Here is a 23,910-nt window from a genome sequence, read left to right as displayed (position 1 = left end):
ATTGTTTCTCCTTCAATGACTGCCTTCAGCCAATCTTCAATTCTGTCTTGTAAGATGATGTGAAACAAACGCATTTTGTCTTCCTGCACCCCCCAATTTTTGGCTGAGATACAAAATAAAGATGCAGTGTGGAGAGAGCTATTTGAGAAGGGTAGGAAAAAGAGAACCATCTATTAATGATCATTATACTACTGTTCCTGTTAAATAGGGTGAAGCCAAGAAAAACAAATATAATCGTTCTTCCGAGGAGCAGTTGAACTAGTAAATCACAGAGGTTTAAAATAACTACATTGTAGTGTTCATGACAACTTCAAGGCTGAAGGGAACCATATTTAAAGGCAATCTCTGTGTCTCTTATAGCAGTTTCTTTTGGAGGAAGCGACCGACAGGATGGCCAGAATCGATTCTGCCCCCTTTGCTCTTTGAAAACAATTTCACAACAGACCTTTTGGTATTTAAAGAGAACCTGTGTATGGAAGTTGACACAACTAATATAGTCATACCAAAAAGGGGGTCATAAAAAATTAAAGTTCTTCTTATGAATCTTTCATGAGAAGCAATGAAAAGGGACACTAGTGTAGCCAAGTTCTTTGTGCTACAAGCTCTTCTTCCGGGCTCTGAGCTATTGTTCTTTCAGCTCCTCAAACAGACTTTCACTTTCAAACTGACAAAAGTCACTTAAAAGCCAGACAGCTGTACTAACACACCCACCTTACTGAGCAAGAGCCACTGGCAGGTGACAAGGCCTGCTGAGAGACCTTGTTGAAAATGAGCAGGGGTGACTTTCTCGTGCCTTAACGTTGCTTTTGCACTCACTTTGAGATGGCCCATTGACTGCTCATTTGTGCCCCCCCACCCCAAAACAGGCTCCCCAAAATATGTTGTGCATTTTCTTTGCAGTGTGCAACATTGACATCCGTGATCATATTTCTGCCTTGCGCTTGTGTGGCTAGGCACGGGTTCTTGGAAGTTTGCGCACTTCTAGCAGAAGACAGGGAGTTTGACTCAAAAAATTCCTGCTGCCACTTTTCCTTTTGCCCCTCCATTCAGTTAAAATCTCACTTAAGCTTTTCAGATTTCTGTTGCCTCACTAGGGTTGGACAGAAAACACCCACCAAAGACGGGTACAAACCTCACCTTTGGATTTAAGATCTAGGCAGAAATCGTTAGGTGGATAGTCCTGCCTGCATTCGGACCCTCAGGGCAGCAGCCGTCGTGGGCCATGGGAGGCCTCCCTGTGTGCGCATTACAGGCCTCCTCTCCCCTGTCACCTTGTGTACAGTCTGGTCTGTGACACTGATGGTGATTATGTCATTATTTTGCTCTGGGGGCCCTGGCACATCTGCAGAGCCCAAGCACATCTTCTTTGTTGCGTTGGCAAATGTCCCACGCCGCAAATGCTTCATTAGCCCTGCTGCCGGCCTCCTTGCCAGACGCCTGTGCCCAAATCCCGGCTTCTTTTTGCTCCGTTCTTTTGTGTAGCTGATGATCATGTATTCATCTTCCTGGTTCTTCCCCATTTTCCTCGACTTCTGAACTCCAGATGTCCCAGTTTTCTTGCCCAAATCACTCCAAAGTCTACAATGAGAAACGAAGTGACTCTTGACCCTTGAATCCTTCCCCACTCCTGACCACCTTTCCTACTTTTTTTTTTCCCCAAATGAATAGTGACTTTGAATAGCTCCCCACCATGAAGACTAACATTTTCAAACTTGCAATTTGAAAAGACACCAAGTGATTGCTTCCAGTTTATGATGAGAGACAGGGTTAGAATGAGTTTGGCGTTATTAGATATTGCTTATTATCTATGTGCCTTCATCCTCCGTCCCCACTCTGCCCCCCTCACTATTTCCTTGGCTCCTTTATTTGCATCTGTGCATTGCCACATTTTACCAATTTTCTGAAAGCACTTTGAAATGTGAGTACAGAAAATACTCTTCATGCCTCGCTGTGCACGTTACAGTCTTCCGAAGGTTCCTTTCTCTAAGTGAATCTTCATCTCCACTCTACCCTCTCCCAAAACCGCTGCCCCCTCCTTCTGCCCCAGCCCTCAACAATGACCTATTATTAGATACTTAAAGTGATTAACACTTGGCTGTTTTGGAGACAGCTAAAACATTTCTTTCTCTAAAGTTTTATTCTATATATCTAACAGAGCCACAGCTTTTGTGAAGGTGTGCTGGTTTCTACATTAGCTGCAGTAAATTTTAGAGCTTAATATCTTGGGCTGTGATGGGTACTACATAATTGGTATGTTTAATTTCCCCTTAAATTTGAATTAATTGATCTGTGTTAGAATATTATGAGCAGCTTTTCCAATAGAGTTAAACTAGCTTTTAAATTCTCTAACTACTGCAACATAAAATGATTTAAATGTCTCCATCTTTGAGCAAACCATAAGATTTTAGTTTTCAGGTGTAGTTAAAGGAGTTAAGTGTATATTTTATGGAAATCATGGTCAGATCACTGCCATGAATTGTAATTCGAAATTCAAGACAAAGACTCTGTTAAGGATTAAAGAAAACTTCCTCAGAGGAATGAGTTGCCACATTGTACCGGGTTGCTGAGATTTTCAAATACCTATCAAAGAGGGGCACAAGAATTTGCATGTTGCAAATATTAGGACCAATGTAGCCAACAAGGTGAGAAGAGAGGTGGTCAGATCAGGCGGGTGGGCTCCCCAACCCATTGTCAGCCTTGGGCAGGGACCATATTGGGAGAGGCTGGTACCTGTCATTGAATCATTTTTCAAAAGCCTCGAGATGTATCCAAAACATTCCTAACCTCCCAGTTGCCCACCATTATGGTTTTATCACCCATGAGTTTTACTTAAACCTTTTTTAAACTTAACGTCATTGTCAGAATATACCACTCCTTAAGATAATAATTCTCTAAGTGTATTACCTGCTGGGAAAATACTATCTTCTTTTTATGGCTCTAAAAGTGATTCCCCTAGAACTCCACAGGGATATCCCTTGTTATAATATCCTGGGATTTGTGAACAGGGTTGTGTCCATATTCTCCATTTCCTTTCTGATTTTATAGACTTTGATCATTACTCCCTCTTAATCTTCATCTCTCCAGATTAAGGAGCTCTAATCCTTTTTAAAAGCCTAATCTCATACAGTGAGTGGGCTGCCCCGGATCATTTTAGCTGCCCTGCTGTAATGCGCTTCCAGCCGACTGTGTTTTTCTGAGGAACAGTTACAGTTACTAACTCACACGGCAGAACTCCAGGTATGGGCAGTCACGCCACAGTTTGGTGATGGTGCCTCGTGCACACCCAATGGGACTCTTTTGATTACCCCAAAAGTTTGTCCTCAGAAGCTGGAATTCTTGAGTTGGATCTCAGTAGTGCTTACTGGTTAAAATGATCCTATGAGACCAGCTGATCAGACTCTTGGCAAGTACTCTGGCAAATATGATTGCATCTACAGGACATACCCAGCCAAATAGAAAATAGGCAGATCCACCCTGCTCTCCAGATGTTTTCAGTGTTCTTGTAGATCAAGCATTGGGGTATTGACATCATGAGGAGATAGCCTTAGTCTTGAACTTGAGTCTGTAATAACGACAACTCTGGGGAAAAGCTCCAGTTTCTGCTTTATTTGATACTATTCTCAGGCAGGCAATGAAATGTTCACCTGCAAGTAGTCAATATTTTATATAAAAGCATCCCCTTGAAATCTTACAAAGAAAATGCTTTGGGGAGTCTTTCCACTGTCAGTGGCCCTGGATCAATACCGATGCAGAATTTACAGCATGGACTCTCCAGCCAGGCCCTGGGATCAAATCCCAGCTCTGCTGCTTTCTAGCAGTGAAACCCTGGCAAGGTGTCTTACCCTGCCTGTACTTCAGTTTCCTTATCTGTAAAATAGGGGATGTAATAGTGACTACTTCACAGAGTATCGTGAGAATTAAATGACTCTACACAAGTGTATTAGCACAAAGTAAGTGCTGTATAAGCATTCACATTTATTCATTTGCAGAGCCAAGTAAATGTTACCTTGTTGCTGTGACATCTGTAGTCCAATTATTGCACCATTTCCTGCTGACCCTAAATAGGAAGGTAAACAAACCGGCAGTGAGGGAGCTCTCATCAGAATTGGGACATATATTCAATGTAAAACTGGTTTTCACAAGAGCAAGTGTTCCTGCTCTGAATGTGGCTGAAAAGGCGACACTAGCCTGGAACAGCTCCAGGACTCTGGGGTCATCCGTTCCAGATGAGAAGGACACGATGAGATGCTGGGGGTGGTGGAAGGAGCACTGGCCTGGAGGGTCTGGCTCTAGCCACACGTGCCTCACTGGGGTCTACTGTGTTCACCTTTTGGAAAGTGATAAGATTAAATTCAAGAGTTTCATTCTAGTTCTGAAATTTGGTGACTCTAGAGTAGAGGGGCAGTTTCATTCTAGCTCTGAAATTTTGTGACTATAGAATAGAGGGGCATTCTGCATTCTCTAAATAAAGTCTCTTTTGAGTCTTGGTCATGATGCAAAGCTTTAAGCAGTGAGTATAGAGGCCCTGGGAATCCAGATGGCTTCCATGTGAGGCCCCTTCTACCCTGGTGACTCTGCTGCAGCTTAATTATCTCAGTCAAAATCTCCAGGGTGCCCATTTTCGTTTTCTCCCAAGGCCCTATTTGCAGATCTAAATCTCAACAGTGCCCTTGGAGACATGGCAATTCCCTTACTGGGATTATAGAGACTAATTTTTCAAATTCATAAACAATTTATTGACTGAATTGGCACTATCATTAGACTTGCTGCTCACTTTATTTGTTGCCTTGGCCAGGGTGGCCAAACAATGGGGAAATTTGTCAGTGAAGCCCTCATGCCATTGGGTTTTCTAGGAGGTAGTATGCACTTGAACAAACTAAGTGTCCCCACACACATTCCATGCAGGCCTCAACACAGACTATCAGCATTTATAATATGCATTAACCTCTATATAATGTACATCTCCTCTCTTTCAGAGCAGAATTGGCTGTGGGTTTTTTTATTCTTTTATTTTATTTATTTTATTTTTTTGAGACACAGAGTCTTGCACTGTTGCTCAAGCTGGAGTACAGTGGTGTGATCTCAGCTCACCACAACCTCCACCTCTTGGGCTCCAGCGATTCTCCTGCCTCAGACTCCCAAGTAGCTGGGATTACAGGTGTGCATCACCATGCCCAGCCAGAATTGGCAGTTTTAGATGATCAACTACCTTCCCTACTAAGCCTACTTGATAGTGTTTGCAAAAGCAACACCACCCTTTTCTTTAAATATTCCCCAAATGATAGTAATATAGATCATAAAAGTCTTTTCCTTTGAGATTGTTTTGTATGTGTAAGAGTTTGTGGTTGGGAGGTATTGAGTCCTCATACAAGCCATTTAGATATGTATGCTTCATATTTCTTATGGCTATTGCACCTAAGTTCTGTTTTCTTAAGGCTACATTAACATTTTAAATTAGAATATGGTGCTGAAAGTGACTTTTAGTAAAAGGTAATGTATTCCCTGAGAACAAGTAAATACTTGGGCAGGGAGGGATGGTTTGAGTAGAGGTAAAAACAGAGAAATGATGGGAAGCTGACCGTATGTAGAAGAAGCTGAAAGGTCATGGTTTCAAGGCCACTGTGTTTCCTTTCATTTAGAGCATCCATTTTTAAAGATTTATCATTTTCAGTGACCTGAAGACATACAAGATAATCTGTGTGTAGATACCTGAAAGTGCTTTTCAACAGGGCCAGTCCTAGGTATTGACAGCATCCTAGGTTGCCCCACCCTAAACATTACCTCAAGTCCCATTAGGTAGGAGTCTAGTGGACTTCCAAAAGACCCTGAGTTCATTCTGCAATCTGCCTGCCTTTCCAATCTATTTACCTGTCTTGAAAAAAGGATTCCAAAGCCCTTCACAAGCTCTTAAGTAGCTTTTGAAATACAGCCCATCCTTAGTTTTGCAAAGGGTGATTGCAGAGTAAAGACCAATAGAATTCCCTGGAAATACAAAACAGAATTTCTCTGACAGAACAAAGATCTCGCAGTCAAAACCAAGGGATGGGATTGAGGCCAATAATTCCCATCATTTCCTAAAGCAACTCGGATATTATTTGGGGTGTCATAAGCTATTGCCAGCAGAGTGCCAGCATCCCCCATGAACTGGTGTTCTCTGAAGCTCTGTCTGATTTCCTACCATCTGTATCACAAGCGCTTTCTTTGGTGTGTACTATGAGCAATCCCTTTCTCATCGCAACCTGCCTGAACCCCACTTCCTACCAGCTTCTCCCTAGGCTCCTTACTCACATTGCTCCATCAGTAGCAATACAGGGCACACAGACTAGTTTTAATATTAGCCTAGGCAAAGCTTAATTATGAAGGTAAAGCTGTGGCAGAAAACAATCACGTAATACATTCTCGAACGAAACAGGAGTAACTGTGGATTATCTGTGCCCCAGCTTCCCTTCATGCAATATTGGAGTGTTTGTGCTATGTTGCTTTTGGATAATGTCCCATCCAAGAATGGCACCAAGCTTGGCCCTGCTCCTTTTACCACCTCACCCAGTAATTGTAGCAAAAGTTAAACTTCAAGGACTGTCAGCTTGTCTTGAACTCAGACACCAATGGCACCAAATTTATGGGGCTGACTTAAAGGGGAATTTGTTAACACTACAAAGTGACTGGTATATGATTGCAGGGCTTATTTTTCCACCTAAGTATTGAGCTGATTTGTCAGATGTGTCATGAAGCAGGCATACATTCCTCTGTTTAGCACATTTAAATATGTACTGGCAGGAAAGCTCCCAATTAAAGGTTCCTAATCTGAGCAAGGTAAGACTGAAGTCTTCCTGGTCCTTGACCACCACGTGTGTGGTTTATTAACTCTATTCCTGTAGACATGGGCAGCCTTAACTCCATCGGGGGAATGGTGTGGCCTTGCGGGTCGAATTGAAGTGAATCACTCGAACTATCCTGCAAGAACTGGTGTGCCCACCCAGTGAGGCACCCAGGATCAGTGCAGAATGAAAGACCATTAGGCCTCTAGAAAAGCTGTTAGCCCTCAAGTTTGGCTAAAAGCAGGGGCTGGCAAAGTATGGCCTATGGGCAGAGCTGCCCCTCAATCTGTTTTTATGGCCCCAAGCTAAGAATGACTTAAATTTTTAAACAGTTGTAAAAAATAAGGAGAATATCCAACCTAGACCAAATACAGGCCACAAAGCCTATGTATTTATTATCCGGCCTTTTACTGACAAATTTTGCTGACCACTGGCTAAAGGTTTTTTCTCTTTTGTGGGACATGAACTCTCTGAGACTCCTTCTAGTTCTCCAGTTCCAAAATTCTGTGATTCCTTTTTTTTTTTTTTTTTTTTGGGAGACGGAGTCTCACTCTGTCGCCCAGGCTGGAGTGCAGTGGCGTGATCTCGGCTCACTGCAACCTCCGCCTCTTGGGTTCAAGCAATTCTCTGCCTCAGCCTCCTGAATAGCTGGGATTGCAGGCACCAGCCACCACGCCTGGCTAATTTTTTTGTATTTTCAGTAGAGACGGGGTTTCACCATCTTGGCCAGGTTGGTATTGAACTCCTGACCTCGTGATTCACCCGCCTCAGCCTCCCAAAGTACTGGGATTACAGGCGTGAGCCACTGCACCCAGCCAATTCTATGATTCTTTGATGGAATAGTCTTGGTCCAGCTCTTAACTGAACAGCCTACCAGATGAGCAATTTCTGCACAGTGCTTCCAGTTGTTTTTAAGATCTTAAGAGTATCTGTGTAGCATCTCAGGGGGAGAGAAAGAGGTATTAGGTTTTAGTTTTTGATGCTTTTTCCTTGATTTTGCTTGCATATTTGTTTGTTTGTTTAAACTTGGAATCACTTTTTAAGACCTATGCAGAGTTTGGGAGAGAAGGAGAATTTGCTTCCTCACAACCAATAATGTGACAATTATGTTTCCTAACATGTATAATACCAAGACTTCCATGTGTGAGCAAATAAACTAGCCACTTAAAGCACGTTCACTGACCAAATTTCAGCCCCACAAAATAATTTTGACAGTCTCTTATAGACATTTGTCATTCTGCTCCTAGCAAGCTAATACTATCTTTTACTGGGGCTATGGAAGAGATGGTTTTATTTACCTTGATCTCTACATGCAGAATTGCCAATGGAATACTTACATAATTTAAAATGTACGCACAATTTATTAAATGTAGAATAGGAGATGTTAAGACATTCTTTTCTACTACCTGAAAGTCACAATTATTCAAAATGCTCAACTCTAGCACATTGTTGATAATTATATAATATTTTAACAACACATATGTTACCAACATCATAATGTTGTAGAAATTTTATTGTGAATTTTGTATTTTCTAAATACTCTTAAAAGACAAAGACTCAAATTCAGGTAGAAAAACAAAGAAGATACTCAGGGTGTATCTCTGTCCTTCATTCATGCTGCGGTCAGAGAAGTCTGTGTGAGGGGTTTGGCCAATAGCAGCCCCCCAGATCCCCACACTGCAGACCAAAATTCAGTTCCTGTGATACTTTTCCATGGAGTTTCCCTGTCCATTCAAGGTAGATCCTTAACCTCCCTCCTTGGCAGTTTCCATGTGACTGTTCATTCTTTTTATTACATTTCCTCCAGGGGGCCATTTTCACCACATCGAATCTGTTTGCTATCAGCATTTATAAGGGCTGGTGTGGCATTGGAGGATGTTAAGTGGTCTGACTTGGAAGTGTACTGCCACAAGCTCCATGTAGGTGACAGGAGGAGAGACCTGCTTTCCTGTTGCCACCTTTTTGGATTATGCCTGCAACTCTTTCGGTCTGGCTGACAAAAACCTTGGGGCAATTGGGTGGCTCATCACTTCTGCTCCTTCTCTAGCCTTTGCCTGGGTTTGCTTCCCCCAACCACCACACCCCCTCGCACATTAACATGACATTGCCTGGTGAGCACAGAACGAGAGCAGCTTCCACCAGCTGAAACCTCTGATCCCAAACTCACTAGAGAGTTTGGCTTCCGGATTTTGGCAAGAAGGCCGATTGCCCATCAGGTCAGCATGAATAAAGATTTCTTTCTTCCCTTCTTTTTTAAAGTCAAGCATCAACCGAAACTGCTCCCAAAGCTCTGTCTCTCAAGACAATTTAACCCCTTTCACCTAAGTACATTTTCTATTTTGAATGCATGGTATTTTGTTTTATTCTTTTCCTGTGAGATGACCAAGAAATCTACTATATGTAAAATTTGAAAGTCAAATCAATTCTAAACCAGGCTTATCATTTTTAAAGTATGTTTATCCAGCTTTGTAGTAGGAACAAGCAGACTGTTTGAAGGCCACATACTTTTCAAACCCTGGTTGCAACACGTCTACCCCGTTTTGAAACTGTCTTTATCTAGCCGAGAAAACGAAAATCTATTTGACAAAGTGGCACTCTGGCCAGTTTATCTTGCAATATGGCTTTAGCTCACTGAGTCTATTGATTTCCTTAAATTAATGTTTACAGAATGCTACTGAATTTTGCTCAACAGAACATTGTTCTTTCGAAGCTTTATATATATATATAAAAAAGATACAGACTTATTGCCGTGTGTTCGTTTGTTTAGACCAAGGAAACATAGTTTTTAGGTTTTTTTTTTTAAGACAGCCTTGAACTATAGCCACTTCCTACAAGCACTTACTTTTCACATATTTAAACAGCAAAACATGTAACTAGAAAGTGGGCCCAAACTGCATGGGTATTAGATGAATCTAATCCTCAATGTTCCTGAAAGCTGAATGCCACCTGGAGCATCAGAGGGAGAAAGACATTAGTCCTAAGCCCAGATGTTGCTGGAGAACCTTCCTCTGCCTCATTTGGGGTAATTCGGCAGGCACCCGAAAGCAACTTCACAGCCAGTGCTCCTGGATCCTGCTAGTTTTTCCAAACACAAGCATCCTAATAAAATTCAAACACCATTTAGCTGTTTGGGAACTCTAAATATAACATCTTGCCCTTTGACCACGGTGCTCAGTGTTCAATACACAAAACCTAATCTCTAAAGATGATTTTAAAACTGACCTTCCCAGAGAAGTACATGTATCCATTCAGCTACGAACAGTGCAGAAAACAGGATTTTGACTCATAATTATGAAATGGCCAAAATAAAACTTAGGGAACACAGTGCAACTTTTCTCAACTGGTTGACTCAGCCAACAAACTCACCCAAGTGAACCTCCTCCAAGCACCTCTCAAAATGATGCTTTGCAGACATTTATTAATCACAGTGAATGCTTCCCAGAAATTAGGGCTCCTCTTTAAAGGCTCAAACTTGTAAACCACCTTATATTTGGATGATATTTTATGTTTCCTAAAGTGCATTCATGTTTGCTTTTCCATTTGGTCTTCCCCTGGAATGACAGGGCACTGGAATAGAATCTCAGGATTCACCGTGTATAGCATCCTGCACCATTCCTTCTCTTCTGGAGGGCCTGTTAGTCCCCGGCTGTACACACAGGATAAATGCATGCATGACTGCAAAGGGAGACCCTTAGTAATTGCATCTTGTGACCATATTTTACAGCTCCATGATTCCTCTTTTCTGCCTCTGGCAGGAGAGTTTAGTGTGAGTGAGACAGTGAAGAGGAGCAGCAATAACGTATCTGTTCTTGCCTTTTCATCTGATAATCTCTATGAGGAGTTACTAAAGCATCTGAGTTTATCCATTTAAGTCCACTCTGTCTGCAGCATAAGTCCCCAGCTTGTGCCACTGCTGTCAGGAGATGGGTCTCTCCTTGATCAATATTTACTTAACAAACAGCAGGGATGGGAGAGTTTGTTTAGAGGAATCATGTGCACACTAGGGTGAATGAATGCTCAGGAAAGTACTTCAACTGTTTGTCTCCTTCCCTAAGATTTTTGTGTACGTGTGTGTGCACACACGTGTGCAGATGCCCATTCTCTTTTTAACTTCTCCAAAGACACTCGAAGTCATCTAGAAAAATACCTCGCTATGTATGATTGGTACATCATTATACCGTTGAAGAACTCATGATGCAGATTCAGTTTTTCTAACCCAGCAAAATTTGATTCTTCTTTTGTGCTCTTATGTAGGTTAACCATTTGGAAAGACTCTTAGGATAAACTAAATGCACAAGCATCTACCTTTGACCCCTTTCAGATGAGTGGAAGGGAAGAAAATACAGATGGAAACAATAAAAGCAGTTTGACAAGGCAACTCTTAACTATGTATTTTTGATGGCATTACCTATATATTTTTAAAGGCCCACAAGGACAAAATGTAACTTTCTCCAATTTTTCAGAGATGCTTCAGCATTAGATATATTTAACTCTACTACTGTGTATGAATTCCACGGTGTGAAAATTGAGAGAGTACTGTTCTTTCCAGTTCCCTGAAACAATTGCTTGAAGGCTCAAGTCAGCCCCTTGAATGCAGTTGACTTGGAGGCATCTGGGGCTAGATTGAGGGGTTTTGTTTCTGGATGTGGGGAGAGGCTGGGGGGCGGCTGGGGGAGTTATTTATTTATTTGATTTTGTGAATCGGAGTTGTAAAAGCCATCTGAAATATTCATGCAGAATAGTCTGAGAAGCCCGTTTCTGTTTTATTTACTGCACAGTAGAACAGCCACAGCGGATTAGTTCTACAATACCCGTAACAAAAGCCCAACAGCTGATGCATGTGATGTTAGGAGGTGACAAAACAGTTAAAGTATGCTGCTGGCTACAGGCAAGCAGTCAGCAGATGCAGACAAAAGGGTTTGTGACAAGAATAACTCTCTCTCCAAGGCGAGCAGTGAAGAGTATCCAAAATACCAGTACCCTTTTCTCCTTGACATTGTCTTCTTACAGTCAGCATTTTATTGCCCTTTTATAGTATTAAAAAAAATGGAGGAGGAAGAAGAAGGAAAACCCACACACAAACTAATTCACCAAAATACTAGGCAGGATTGTACTTTCCCATTTGCTAGCCATGCCTGCCAGTACACATGCGTCCTTTTCCATTTCTCCATCGAAGCAAGTTTGAAAAAAAAAAATTAGCTTAAACGATCAACTATAAAGATGATTTCCCTTGATAAGTTTGTAATCTATTGATAGGCTTGATAGGCCATTGGAGCCTTTGGTTATGGGTTGGGGGGTGGGTGGCCAGGGAAAGAAGTCGATGCCTGATTTGTTTTCTGTCCATTTCAGTGAAGATCATTTCAGTGATGAAATGAGGCCAGAGGGCCAATTTTTAAAGGGGATTGAGGAGGGAGGAGTGTCCGTGGAGAACTGAGCAAGGGGCAAGGTTTAGGTCCCCCGCAAGAGGCTGATGAATGAGCTTACGGACGGTTCAGAGGTGTGAAAAATCAGCTTCGCTGTCTCCAGAAAATAGGAGAGGCTGTCTTCTTTTTAACCTTTGTAATTCCCCTTCTATTCTCTGTGACATTCATTCAGCTGCCAAGAGCGTTTGGCAAGGTTTGGGCCAGCGAGCACACTTCCAGTGACCGCTAACCTTGGTATGTCCTGACACTTATGATGAGTATCTGCAGGACACAGAAGGCAGGCAGCCTGCTATGTCAGGCTTTTATTATGTACTGCAGAGGCTAGGGACAGTCAGTTTAATAAAACAAATCATCCTTGAAGGTAAAGCAACTGGGAAGAGGAGGAAGACGGGAGAAAAATGTGTCTTTGCCACTCATTCCGATGGAAAAAAAAAGAACAGCAAAACAACCACCCACCCAACACACCGTGTGTGTGTGTGTGTGTGTGCACACGCACACGCACACACAAGCAACCCAGCTGTGGACTGGGCAGACTTGAAAACCTCCTCTCATTTTCCACATTTCGTGGAAGCCCACAAGGCTCTTGTTTGCTCTGAGGAGACTCAAGTCTGTGATGAAATTGGTAGAAGCTGATCGCCAACCCCCTTCAAATTTATGCATATCTTCAAGTACCTCATTACTTTATATTCTCCTCCAAATATCAAGGCAAGACCATCTGGGGTGACGTTCCTATATTGGGATGCCTTTTTATCAAAACAAAGTTTCCACTCTCCTCTCCTGAGGAACGCTGGGCAAAGCAGCTCCCACAATAGCCTCAGAGTTCCAGCCAAAGACTTTGGAAGCCTTTTGTTTTTTCCCTGTGGCATGTCCAAAGGCAGGGCCTTCTCCCCTCCTCCGCCCGCCCCCCCCCCCCGCCCCACAGCCGCCTGCATTGTCTTGCATTCCAGTGACTTGATTGACTGTTACCACCTGATGCTGAGGAGATACTCTAGGGTTCATTCTGCAGATTGTTGGGTTCTATTAAAAGAAACCTAGATAAGGGATTACTTGTCACTAAGGGATTTTCTGCAGATGTTTATTGGTGATTGGAAAGCCATTAGGTGTGAAGAGGTGCAGAAAAATATGGGCAACATCATTCTGATAAGACTGATTTCTAAGATGCTCCCACAAAACATCAGAAAGTACCCCCTATTATTCTGTTAAATGGAGCTGGGAGTTTTCAAGCAGAGATAAAGGTCTCTTTTTCCATGGGTGATGTTTCTATGTGTGGATGAAATTCACTGGAACCCTCTCAGAAGATCAGTTGCTACCCAAAAGTGTACCTCTGGGGGCCACCAAAGACATGAGTTGCTCCAGTAGTTCAGTATCTCATTACAACTTTCTTTTATCCAGTCCAGTCCATTGCATGAGTATTGCCTCAAAGTAAGCACTATATTAACTAATCATTTTATTTGTTCACAAAGAATTCATTTCTTCCCAAACATAAACCAATAACCAAAGTCTCCTCCAGGGCATCTTTTATACCATTTCCATTTATTTTGAAGTTACTAGCTTCTCTATGGTTTTTCAAGATTACAGAGGCACAGCTTTTCAAGGTTTTGGTGCCTCATATAAATAGTAGAAATTGCTGCAAAAGCATTAAAAGGGAGCCAGCATCGTTTAATGCAAAGACACCTTACCTCACAGTAATCTCTTCATCTCGTCATTTCTTCCTCTCATAGAATCTCATGCTTTCTTCATCTATAAAGTGATGATTTCTGAGATCTATTCCAACTCTTTGAATTCTATCTTACTTTATCATTATTTTAAACTTCCTTTTTTTTTATTTTTGAGATGGGGTCTCACTGTCACCCAGGCTGTAGTGCAGTGGTGCAACCTCAGCTCCCTGCAACCTCCGCCTCCTGGGCTCAAGCCATCCTCTCACCTCCACCTCCCAGTAGCTGGGACCACAGGCACGTGCCACCACACCCAGCTATTTTTTCGTATTTTTGGTAGAGACGGGGTATCATCATGTTGCTCAGGCTGAAGCTTCCCTTTATTAAGTATTGTTAAAGTATTAAGTAACTGCTACTCTAGAGCAATGTGGAGTAAAGCAGAAGGCAAGATCTCACTATGAGCTATTTATCAAATGACTTTGCAAAAGATACTCCGCTGAGGCTCCTCATCTAGAAACACCTTATGATGAGGTAATTGAAAGTACATAAAAGTAGGTAGAAAGTTAAACAGCATCAAGACACAAATGCAAAAGATGACAAAGGATAGCCTATGATTGCCACCACAAGAAAGGAATATTTAAAACAGGTTAAAACCCACTACAAACCATTAACAAGCATGACAAACTATAAAAATGATGAAGAGGAGACTGCATACAACCCCCAAAGAAGTTGCCTTGTTCTCATGCAAATCCTACAACTACACTTCCCTCCCTCTCCTGGTGCTGATGTTCTAGATATACCTCTTCTCTCTCCTCTGACAATCTTGAACAATGCCTGCCCTTCCTCTGTCCCTGGTTCCCCAGGCCTCCTGTGCAGTTCTTGGTGTGGGCAGGGCTTCCGGCCTTCTCTGGCTTCTCTGGGGCAGCTGCCCACACCTTCACCCCTCAAAGCTCTCTGCCATGTCATGCTGCATCCCTGAGTGCTGAAGGAACATAGAATTTCACTGAGCTGTATTGCCGTTGGCCGATGAAACCACCCTTCTTGAAACGTTTATTTTAATAAATGCCTATAATTGGCCAGGTGCGGTGGCTCACGCCTGTAATCTCAGCACTTTGGGAGGCCAAGACGGGCAGATCACCTGAGGTTGGGAGTTTGAGACCAGCCGGGCCAACATGGTGAAACCCCATCTCTACTGAAAATACAAAAGTTAGCCAGGTGTGGTGGCACTTGCCTGTAATCTCAGCTACTCAGGAGGCTAAGGCAGGAGAGTCTCGTGAACCCGGGAGGCGGAGGTTGCAGTGAGCCAAGATCATGCCACTGCACTCCAGCCTGGGTGACAGAGCAAAACTCTATCTCAAATAAATAAATAAATAAATGCCTATGATTATGTTTCTGTAGCATTTGGCTAACAGCTCCCAGTCCAAGGAGTGACAATGGGCAGTTGCACTGCTTCACTGTTCTCCAGCCACATTCCCTCCCTCAATAATGCTCATTTGATAAAATGTGGAGGATTATCTTTGGGGGTGGAGGTGACTGTGCTAAAAAAGATTGCTTCATGAATTTTTATTTGTATAACGTGAGTGGGAGGGCTAAGCTCTCTTCCAACAAATACTCATGTATACAGGAAATTTGGGAGGAAATCACCCAAAGGCCTGTAGAAAATCCAGGAGTTCTCAGCAGAGAATGGCCCTTGGGGTGTATGGGTTTGCACATTCATGGCGGACAAGGCGGCACTTTGAAGGATTTTCCAGGCAACACTGGGAAATATGTCCTAAGAAATGGGCCATTGTGAAAGTCTTTAGGAGGGTCTGCTAAAAATGTAAGCTTAAGACTGATTGGCCCCAAATGGAGTCCCTTTCATTTTTCTGCAGAGTTATTACATTTCTTTATAAACAACAATTAACTTGCCATTGGGAACAATGAACTTCTTTGTCCAATTTTAAACATGAAAAACAGGGATGTCGGGTGATGATTCTGGTTTTCTTTACCAGTTACTACTATTATTAAAAAGTACATTGCACCCAAGGTGGGAAGAAAGAGACGAAACATGTTCAATATTACAATACTTCCTTTTTACTTTGGTACGTGGCACGTCTGAACTTAGATGAAAAGTCTTTCATCTCTTGTATATGTGTAGATAAATATGGCTACATGTACACCTATGATACATTTATGTCCTCAAATGTCTGCACTTAATGTAAAAATGAAACTTTACTGGTGTATAAGTACCCCACTAAAAGAAATCTACTAAGTGTCATTGTGTACTTGGAAAATTATGAGTTTGTGGATTATTCTGTGATTCTAATATGTTGGTGTGGGGATAGATAGACCATGCTTTACTATAAGTAACTTACAAAGAATACTAAATAAGTACATCAGTAGCTACTGCTTTCTTTGCTCAAGAGATCAGATTATTAAATAAGTAATTAAGAGAACACACACACACACACACACACAACACACATACATATTAATTGCGGTGGAAGAAAAGCCTTATGAAATTGGGGTTCTAAAATGAATATTTGGGGAATGTTTATTTTGGATAAGGACCTTGAGCAATTTCCTTACCCTCTCTGAGCCTCAGTTTTCTATTGTGTAATTGGGATAATAATACCTCTTAGAGAGATTGGGAGAACTGAATGACATAATTCACATTCAGTACATAAAACATAGCCTGGCAAGTAGTAACTACTCAAAAAAAGTTAGTTTGTATTATTATTATCAGCTGAATAAATCACTCTCTTATGGAGCAATTCTAATCTCAAGCTTAAGTAGTTTCTGATGTAATATTTTAGGATCAGTTTTGTGACTTCATGTTAATATCATTAGTTTACTCCTTTATGTAGAGTACTTTATATTGCAGATTAATATACAACTTAGCATCTGAGTCAACAATCCTCTGAGACAAACAGATAACAGATTTTAGAAGATTTTCTTCATTTAAAGCATGGGTTTAATTTACAAAGAAGCCCAACTATTTGTTATTCTATTTTGAGAACGTATTTTGTTTTCATAATGGCAATCAAAAGGAAATAGGATTCAAATTCTGAAAAAATAATTGGAGACTTTCTTCTAGACAGCACCTATTTAATAAAGTGAGCAATCCCAAAAGTCACATCCCATATTCCTATCCTAATATCCACAATGAAATCCTAGTTTTTCAATAGGTCTGCGTTGGATCTTTCACACACTCTTCTTAAAACAAAGCTGTCAACCTCACATCACAATGCTACTATATATAATGACTTTACATAAAAGAATAGAAGCCAGCCATTTTTAGAAAATGCAGGTGCCATGTAAGCCCCTTTCTGCAAGAATGAACTTAGCTCAGTTTCCTTGGAATAACTGTAGACTTGAAACTGAAAACTTTATTAATGCCATTGTCTCCTTGTATCAGCAGGTTCCAGAGAGATTCCTGGAAGTTGCTCAGATCACATTACGGGAGTTTTTCAATGCCATTATCGCAGGCAAAGATGTTGATCCTTCCTGGAAGAAGGCCATATACAAGGTCATCTGCAAGCTGGATAGTGAAGTCCCTGAGATTTTCAAATCCCCGAACTGCCTACAAGAGCTGCTTCATGAGTAGAAATTTCAACAACTCTTTCTGAATGTATGAAGAGTAGCAGTCCCCTTTGGATGTCCAAGTTATATGTGTCTAGATATTGATTTCATATATATGTGTATGGGAGGCATGGATATGTTATGAAATCAGCTGGTAATTCCTCCTCATCACCTTTCTCTCATTTTCTTTTGTTTTCCATTGCAAGGGGATGGTTGTTTTCTTTCTGCCTTTAGTTTACTTTTGCCCAAGGCCCTTAACATTTGGACACTTAAAATAGGGTTAATTTTCAGGGAAAAAGAATGTTGGCGTGTGTAAAGTCTCTATTAGCGATGAAGGGAATTTGTTAATGATGCATCCACTTGATTGATGACTTATTGCAAATGGCGGTTGGCCGAGGAAAACCCATGACACAGCACAACTCTACAGTGATGTGTCTCTTGTTTTTACTGCTAAGAAGGTCTGAAAATTTCATGAAACCACTTCATACATGTAAGTATTTTGTTTGGTTTGAACTCAATCAGTAGCTTTTCCTTACATGTTTAAAAATAATTCCAATGACAGATGAGCAGCTCACTTTTCCAAAGTATCCCAAAAGGCCAAATTAAAAAAGAAAAATAATCACTCTCAAGCCTTGTCTAAGAGAAGAGGTAAACTCTGAAAGTAGTACCAGTTTCTTCTAGAGGCAAAGCAATTTTGCACAAAACCAGCTCTCTCAAGATGAGACTAGAAATTCATACCTGGTCTTCTAGCCACCTCTCTAAACTTGACAATAGGTTCTTCTTCGTAAGTGAGCTTACATCATTCTTCATAAGGAAAAATCCTATAACTTGTTATCATTTTTGCTTCAGATACTAAAAGGCACTAAGTTTCCAATTTACACTGCTCAACTTTCTTTATATGCTTAAAAGGATTCTGTTTACTTAACAATTTTTTCCCCTAAAATACTATTTTCTGAATACTTTCTTCCAGTAAGGAATAAAGGAAAGCCCAACTTGGCCATAAAATTCTTGCCTACACTAGAAGTTTGTTGACAGCTGTTAGCTGACTTGATCGTCACCTCCTAAGAGGAACACATATATTTTCACATGCAATTCCACACTATCCTGATGGGTATGCAAAGTGGTGACAGTCTAACTCAGTGTTTCTTCATTTTAGGTATAACATTTTAAAGCAATTGATAATGCCTCTTCCAATTCAGAAGCTAGTATTGACCAAAATGTGAGAAGAGTGTATAGCATAGGAAAATTTGGGGTTAACCCAAAAGACACAATTCCAGCACACGTAAAGAAAGCTAGCTGCTATTTTATGCTTTCTTCAATGGTTCTCCTCTTTTTTCCTTTTTATTTTTCCCTGTTTTTCAATGATGTACAGTGTTCCCTACTTGCATTGAAAAAAATCGTATGGCATTCACACTTTTTTTCTTAGGTGGGTTTTTGTGTGCAGATGCAGTAAGAATTCATTGTTCATCCTAAAACTGTTTTCCAGACCCCTCCTTCCCCTTAGGTAATTTGATATACACCTCCTAAAATGACACAGTAACAAATCTGGTATTTAGAACATATAGAACATAAATGCCATTTTTTAATTCAATTTTAATAAGAATTACATTTGACTTTGGAGAATACAGGTTTTGACCCATGTGACTGACTAGCTGACCCGATCGCTGTAATTTAACGTCATTTATAAATTCTGCTGATGGACAGGAATGTATGAACTCAATTATTGTCAGCACAAAGCCTTAAAACCTGCTGACTTTAAATTAAACGGTGCAGTCCTATGATGCCCTGCACCATCCAGGGGACTAACAGGGCCTCGCAGTGTGGACAGAGGGTGCAGCCACATGGGCTGGGGCACCAGCCACTTCACTCTGCACCCGCGGCCTCGCACATCTCCCAGCTCACACTCTACTAATGCACAGAGTCATTAGATCCAATTTGTTATTTTTCTCACTTGCTTTAAAAAAAAAAGAAGTTTGGATAATTATGACATTGGAATAAAGTGGGAAGAAAAAATTCAATCAGCACAAAATAGGGAAGTAATCCCAACTTGTAGTCACGCTTTTTTGACTGGCTTTGTTTAAAAGAGTATGGCATTCCTTGTTCGTGTCAGTATACCACTGGGTTTTTGCTATTCTGTGTAATTCATATCAACATTGTGTTGCCATTTGCAAGGTAAAAGGCAAAGCTGTAGTGTATTCACCTATGTAGACAGATTGCTAGATATCTTTTTGATCTGGGGCGAGTTCAATATTGATTCCAGACTTATTTGGATTTTTTTAGTATTATTTTCCCCTCCCTTTCTAATTTAAATAGACAAATTAAGCAAAAGTGTGTATTCACAACCAAATGTTGATGCCCTTATCTACTGATAATATCCTCTCAATGTTCACTGAGGCATAGAAACTATTTCAGAGTAGAAATTGCAGCATGAGGATAAACTCACCTCTTTGTTCTGGAAATAGAACTTTATCACTATGCTTTCTGGTGGTTTTCCCTTTTACAATCAAAATCTTGTGCCTCCCAAGTGCATTGGAAAATGACAAAAGCCTGTCTCTCCAAATTCCTATTTAACAGTTTGATTTTTTTTTTTTTTAATCACCATCTTTCAAATCTTAGCTCAACTCTCACCAAGTGAAAATTGGCTACTTGGGAGAAAGTTAACTTTTTATGGTGGGAGGGTGAAGGATGAGGGACAGTTTACATAGGAAAAGAAAAAAAAGTCTAAAGTCCATGTTGAAAAACCACACTACCACTTATTTTCTGCTAACCCTAAATTATTTTTGCGTGTACGCTTGAGGTTATAGTCTGTGCCTAGACCTAAAATGCACCAGCGGGGGGGATTTTAAAAAATCCTTCAAAATACCAGTTTTTTCCCAACAAGTACAATTGTTCTTGTGCCTTCTGTGGCTTTCGATTTCATCTTTTTGACTTTATTTCCAATTACTACAGCTGCAATAAACACTAGATTTTTTTTCTGGCTGTTTGACATAACGTTGATAGCTATGCATATTTTGTGTCTTTTTAAAACAAAGCGGGAGAATACGTTTTTGAAGAAGAGAATTTTTAGAACAGTTTGATACCGCAAATTATTTTTTCCTCAATTGTTTGAGCAGCATTCAAGTTTTGAAAATTCTTGTAGAAGCCAATTTTTTGTAACTGTGGTGCAAATCTTGTGTTTTCTTAGCCTAATGAAAAGTAGTATAGAAGCAATATTTCATACCATGTGCTATATATGTGTGTGCAGATGTGTGAACATAAAAGCACATACACACATATACACACATGTAAAAATATACATATATATATATGCGTGTGAAGTGGAAAGCTTACCTTTTCCTATCTAGATTTAAGAACCTATTTTAGACATTTGTTATGTTTTGTGAAAAGGATGTTCTATTTGCAACAAAACATTTAATTCTTACTGTATCTCTGGCTGTTTAATGAGGACGTTTCACATTAAATGGTAAAACACGTGGAAGATGTTAGAATGTAGTAATTATTTAAGTAAACGTTCACCCACATATTCCTGAAGTTTGCTTTGTGCCTCCGAGTATTATTTAATTAAAGTGTTTTATGTTTGCAGAATCTTTGTTACTGTACTAGGGATGTGGGTGAATATCATTTAAAAAAATTTAAAACAAAAAAAAAAGCAAAACAGAAACACTAAAGCAAGAGGGGAACTTTTATAAAGCAATGTAAATATTTAACCTCATGGCTATCATTATGTAAGACATGAGATTTTAATAAATAACTACATTCTCACGACATCTGTCGAATTTACTAGGAACACTACAGTGACCGTATAGACAGTTGAAACCATTCTTGAAAATCCTGCTCTCTCCTTTTAAAAGTTAACAATCTCTTTTATCAGATGTCAAGGGCAAGGGTAATGCAGTTTCTGTAAATTTATGAAATTTCTTTTTCTATGTACATGAAGACATTTAGTAACACCCCCCCTTCCCATGTGCGCATGTGCGCATACACACACACACACACACACACACACACACACACAGTCATAAAGCTAATGATTTGGGGACTTTAAAAAATAGGATGTCCTCCAGGAACAATCATAAATTTATGAAAGAAAGAGTAGTTTACAGACTCCCCTGAAAGAAGCAGTGTATATGTGAAGACAGTGCAAAAATCTCTTTGCCATGTATATTATAGCGTATTCATTGGTGTGAATAGTACAAATGTTTCCTTCTGGTACAAACTCTGTGTTTGCAAATTTACAAGAAGCATTGTTTTCAAAAAGCTCCCCTTAAAAAATGTAACTGGTTTATATGAGTAAGCAGTTACCGTATTGCACTTAAATGTTATGTTGAAGGAAATGCAGTTTTGTTTTCTGTAGATCTGTTGGTTGTAAACCATCTATAAAACTAAAGCTAAAATGCTCATATTCAGAGCTGGGATCAAAACTGGTATTTAACCTTTGCATCTTCTTATAATTACCCTTCTAAGAATATAACAGAATGTGGAAGTGTCTGGACTTTGAGTCTTTTCAACTGAGCCCTCTCTCAAATCTGACACCCCCTCAAAATGCACAAACATAAGCAGAAAAGGCAAACAAGCTTACCTTCTTTTGTGAAAACGTATTCATTCTGTATTTTTTTAAATATTCAATTCCCCTAAAAATGGGGAGAAAACATTTTAAAATTGTATATTACCACTTCAAATTTAGAACTAAGAAAAAAATGTATTTGGGATTGGTCTCAGCGCTACCTAGAAGAATCAAAGGTCGTGGCTTCCCTCAATATTGTCCCAGCCATTTCTCATATGTATATAGTATAAACCGTGACAAAACACTGCCTTTATATTATTTAGCAATATGTTGTAAATAGCATTATTAAGCTCTTTTTTGTAATAAAGACCCTTTGATTTGAATATAGTACAATAACTGAACTGATAAAGTCAATTTTTGATTTTTGTTTGTTTTTTTTAGCTAGAGGCAATTTCAATTGTGAATTTTTGTTGTTGTCTATTGTTCTGAAGACTTTGCATAATTTATTGGTTTAATTTATCCTAATTTATTTGATGAAGGTGTACAATTTTGTATTACCAAGGATGTACTGTAATATTAATTGATATGATAAACACAATGAGACTCCCTGTCCATATTAAAAAGAAAATAAAAAGGTGCAGTAGACAATTGATTTTAAAGGAAAAGTTAAAAAAATTAGTTTGGCAGCTACTAAATTTTAAAACAGGAAAAAAAAAAGTTGTTGTGGGGAGGGTGGGAAAGGGGTTTTACTTTGTGTGTTTTAAGCTTTTGTATACTCTCCAAACTTTTACCTTTTGCTTTGTACCACTTAAAGGATACAGTAGTCCAATTGCCTTGTGTGCCTTCCATCTCCTCTTAAACTGAATGTATGTGCAGTATATATGCAAGCTTGTGCAAAATAAAATATACATTACAAGCTCAGTGCCGTTTGATTTTCTTAAAGAAAGAGTGACTTTTAATTTTTGGACCTGTATCCAATTGTAGAACAGTAGGCTAGTTGTGCCTGTAATATCAAGTATGGAGATTTTCTTTCACTACTATTCTTCATTCTGTTAGCCTAACGTGCAACTCCTAGAAACAACCTTTTTTACTTTAGGTGCTTGGACTAATTGCTTGGATTTCTCTCTATGAAACATCTTCTTTCAGGCTTAACTTTAGCCCTGAAACTTAAAAAAAAAGCTTTAGCTCAAAGTAATATTTTACTCTTAATTCAACAATTGTTAATGTTGAACGATTCTGAGAACAAGGAAAGATGTTCCCAAAAGTCACAGAATGGCAAATATATTACTTAAAATACGGGGATTTGGGGCTTGCACTGTTCTTACTCTGGATGAACTCAGAACTAAGTACTAATGTTAAGTTTTCAAAACCTTTCTAAAATGCTTCTCTTGACATGGCTGGCAGTATGTTCCATACTAAGAGCATTGGTTTTATGGCTATTGAAAATTTCTTTTTATCTATTTCACTTTGTTTTAAAGTGATATCTCCTTTATTCTTAAATTAAGAACAAGAGGAACTAGCAGAAATCACCTGCTATTTGAGATGGACTCTATTATCCACCATTCACTGCAGCTGTACTTCGCTTGTGTCTGTACATGCTGTTGCAGACTGAGTCTTCATCATCTCTCAGATTTCTTCTTTTGCTTTCCCCTTAATGATGAAAGCTTTATATTTTGACCCTGTTGACACAAGGGTGCCTGGAGTCAATGCAATATTAAAACTTTGTTAAAGGATAATAGCATTTTTCCACTTTCAGCTCTTTTTTCTATCAATGGCACATATTTAAATTCTAGTCTCCCTAACTAAATTGTGCAAAAGAGCATACTTAAGTCCCTCTATGCCAAAATAGTTACTCCCTGATTGGAAAAAAAAAATTCCCTCCTTCTACTGTCTCTTCTTGGAAGGGAAAAGACATTTGCAGGAATGTAGTGATTCCTCCATCTTCTTGT

General features: G+C 39.9%; 1 protein-coding gene across 1 annotated transcript in view; it reads left to right on the top strand.

Annotated features, from left to right (window-relative positions):
• The window catches only part of PROX1 (prospero homeobox 1), a 53,278-nt gene extending 30,396 nt beyond the window's left edge, over positions 1-22,882 (top strand). Inside the window, exon 5 of the mRNA XM_003265115.4 lies at positions 17,297-22,882. Within this exon, the coding sequence (XP_003265163.1) occupies positions 17,297-17,482 (186 nt within the window). The 3' untranslated portion in view covers positions 17,483-22,882. The remainder of the gene's footprint in view (positions 1-17,296) is intronic.
• Positions 22,883-23,910: the final 1,028 nt, after the last annotated feature.

This window comes from Nomascus leucogenys, chromosome 5, assembly GCF_006542625.1.
Source record: "Nomascus leucogenys isolate Asia chromosome 5, Asia_NLE_v1, whole genome shotgun sequence".
Taxonomy (NCBI): domain Eukaryota; kingdom Metazoa; phylum Chordata; class Mammalia; order Primates; family Hylobatidae; genus Nomascus; species Nomascus leucogenys.
Note: the sequence above shows the minus strand (reverse complement) of the source record. Positions and strands in the feature narration are given on the sequence as shown.